Source organism: Gavialis gangeticus, unplaced genomic scaffold, assembly GCF_001723915.1.
Source record: "Gavialis gangeticus isolate Ggan-Ray unplaced genomic scaffold, GavGan_comp1, whole genome shotgun sequence".
In the NCBI taxonomy this organism is placed as follows: Eukaryota; Metazoa; Chordata; order Crocodylia; family Gavialidae; genus Gavialis; species Gavialis gangeticus.
The window spans coordinates 42,777,210-42,778,620 of NW_017728998.1; the positions used below are offsets into that span (position 1 = coordinate 42,777,210).

The 1,411-nt window shown below is 43.7% G+C and overlaps 1 protein-coding gene across 4 annotated transcripts in view; it reads right to left on the reverse strand.

Annotated features, from left to right (window-relative positions):
* BBS2 (Bardet-Biedl syndrome 2) overlaps positions 1-837 on the reverse strand; it is a 28,185-nt gene extending 27,348 nt beyond the window's left edge. For 3 of the 4 annotated variants that reach the window (XM_019505788.1, XM_019505789.1, XM_019505787.1), the window contains exon 1: positions 590-836. In XM_019505788.1, coding sequence (XP_019361333.1) covers positions 590-763 — 174 coding nt within the window. In that variant the 5' untranslated portion in view covers positions 764-836. Of the gene's footprint in view, positions 1-589 lie in introns of all 4 variants that reach the window. The other variant, XM_019505790.1, reaches the window with a different exon arrangement.
* Between the last annotated feature and the right edge of the window lie 574 nt (positions 838-1,411).

The window sequence follows — 1,411 nt, forward strand, 5'->3', positions numbered from 1 at the left end:
ACTTAGTTTAAAGCCCACCGGAGGAGGTCAACTAGCCTGTAATGTGAGAGGCATGTATTTTTGTGGGTGATATCTTTTATTAGAATTACTGAATGATTGCAATAAAGTTGGACAAGCTTTCAACTGCAAGGCATTCTTCATCAGGGTCCTTCAGTAGACACCTGATGAAGAACACCTTTTGTTCTATATCTTGTCTTTCTCCCAGCCATGCTGTTCATTCACAAAAGATATCACCCACAAAAATCTTTGACTAGGGGAAATGTAATTTTATGTGAGCTTTCAGTATTTTCAAAAGTTTTGATTAGCAACTGGTACAGTATGCATCAGAAAATACTCTCATGCACATACCACAACAACACTGCACTTTCCTTGTAAAATATTGCACAGGTTTTCAAAGCGCTTAAGTCATCTGCCCATAAAATTTTGATTACATGTATACTATTTCTGCATACGTATGTGTGTAAGAAACACATTAACTAAAATAACTTAGATGTCGCATGCCTCCTACAATGGTATATAGCCAAGAATAGAAAAAGGAAAAAAGGAAGATTAAGAGATGCAAAAAAACAATGATGTGAAATTCACTTGCCTCTCTGTAAAACAAATCTGAGTTGTTATGTACATCGTAAGCCAACAAATTAGTCTGTGTTCCAACAAGAAGACAATCATAGCCAAGCTGGGGATTCAGCACTCCTGATGTTAGACAGCTGACCCCCTGGTTAATGTTCAAGAGTGAAATATCAGAATCCTGGTTGCTCTGCATCAAACGGTTGAAATTCGATCGCTGGCCCCGGGCATGAGGATTATGAATAAAAACCTACTGAAACAAAATATACTGTTATAAATGCTGTTTTCAAACCTGATAGCAACTATATACCTTCGCAAGTCACAAAAGTACCTGTTTAGGTAGTAAGTCATATCACAGAATCATAGGAAATTGGGGTGGGATGGGACCCCAGGAGGTCATCTAACCCAACCCCCTGCTCAAAGAGGGAAAAGCCCCAACTAGATCATCCCAGCAAAAGCTTTGTCTACCCAGGTCTTAAAAACCTCCAAGGATGGAAAGTCCACAACTTCTCTGGGTAACCTGTTTCAGTGTTTTACCACCCTCCTAGGCCACATCCACACAAGCAGGGATGTTTTGTTCTCTGGGGACAACTAGTAGCAGGACACCTCGTGCCTCTACCGACCGTCCCCAGAGAATGCCTGTGCCACGCACCCTCTGGTGTGTGGCAGGTTACCCCAGGTGGACTTGCCCCTGGGATCCTGGGGGCCTTCCAGGGCTGCAGCAGTGGTGATCCTGCCACCCATAGCCTGGCCAGCAGCTGAAGTGTGGCTCTGGCCAGCCAGGCTCCAGTTGTGAACAGCATGCACTGTCCCTGCGTGCGCCACTCCACTTTCTATTTGCACA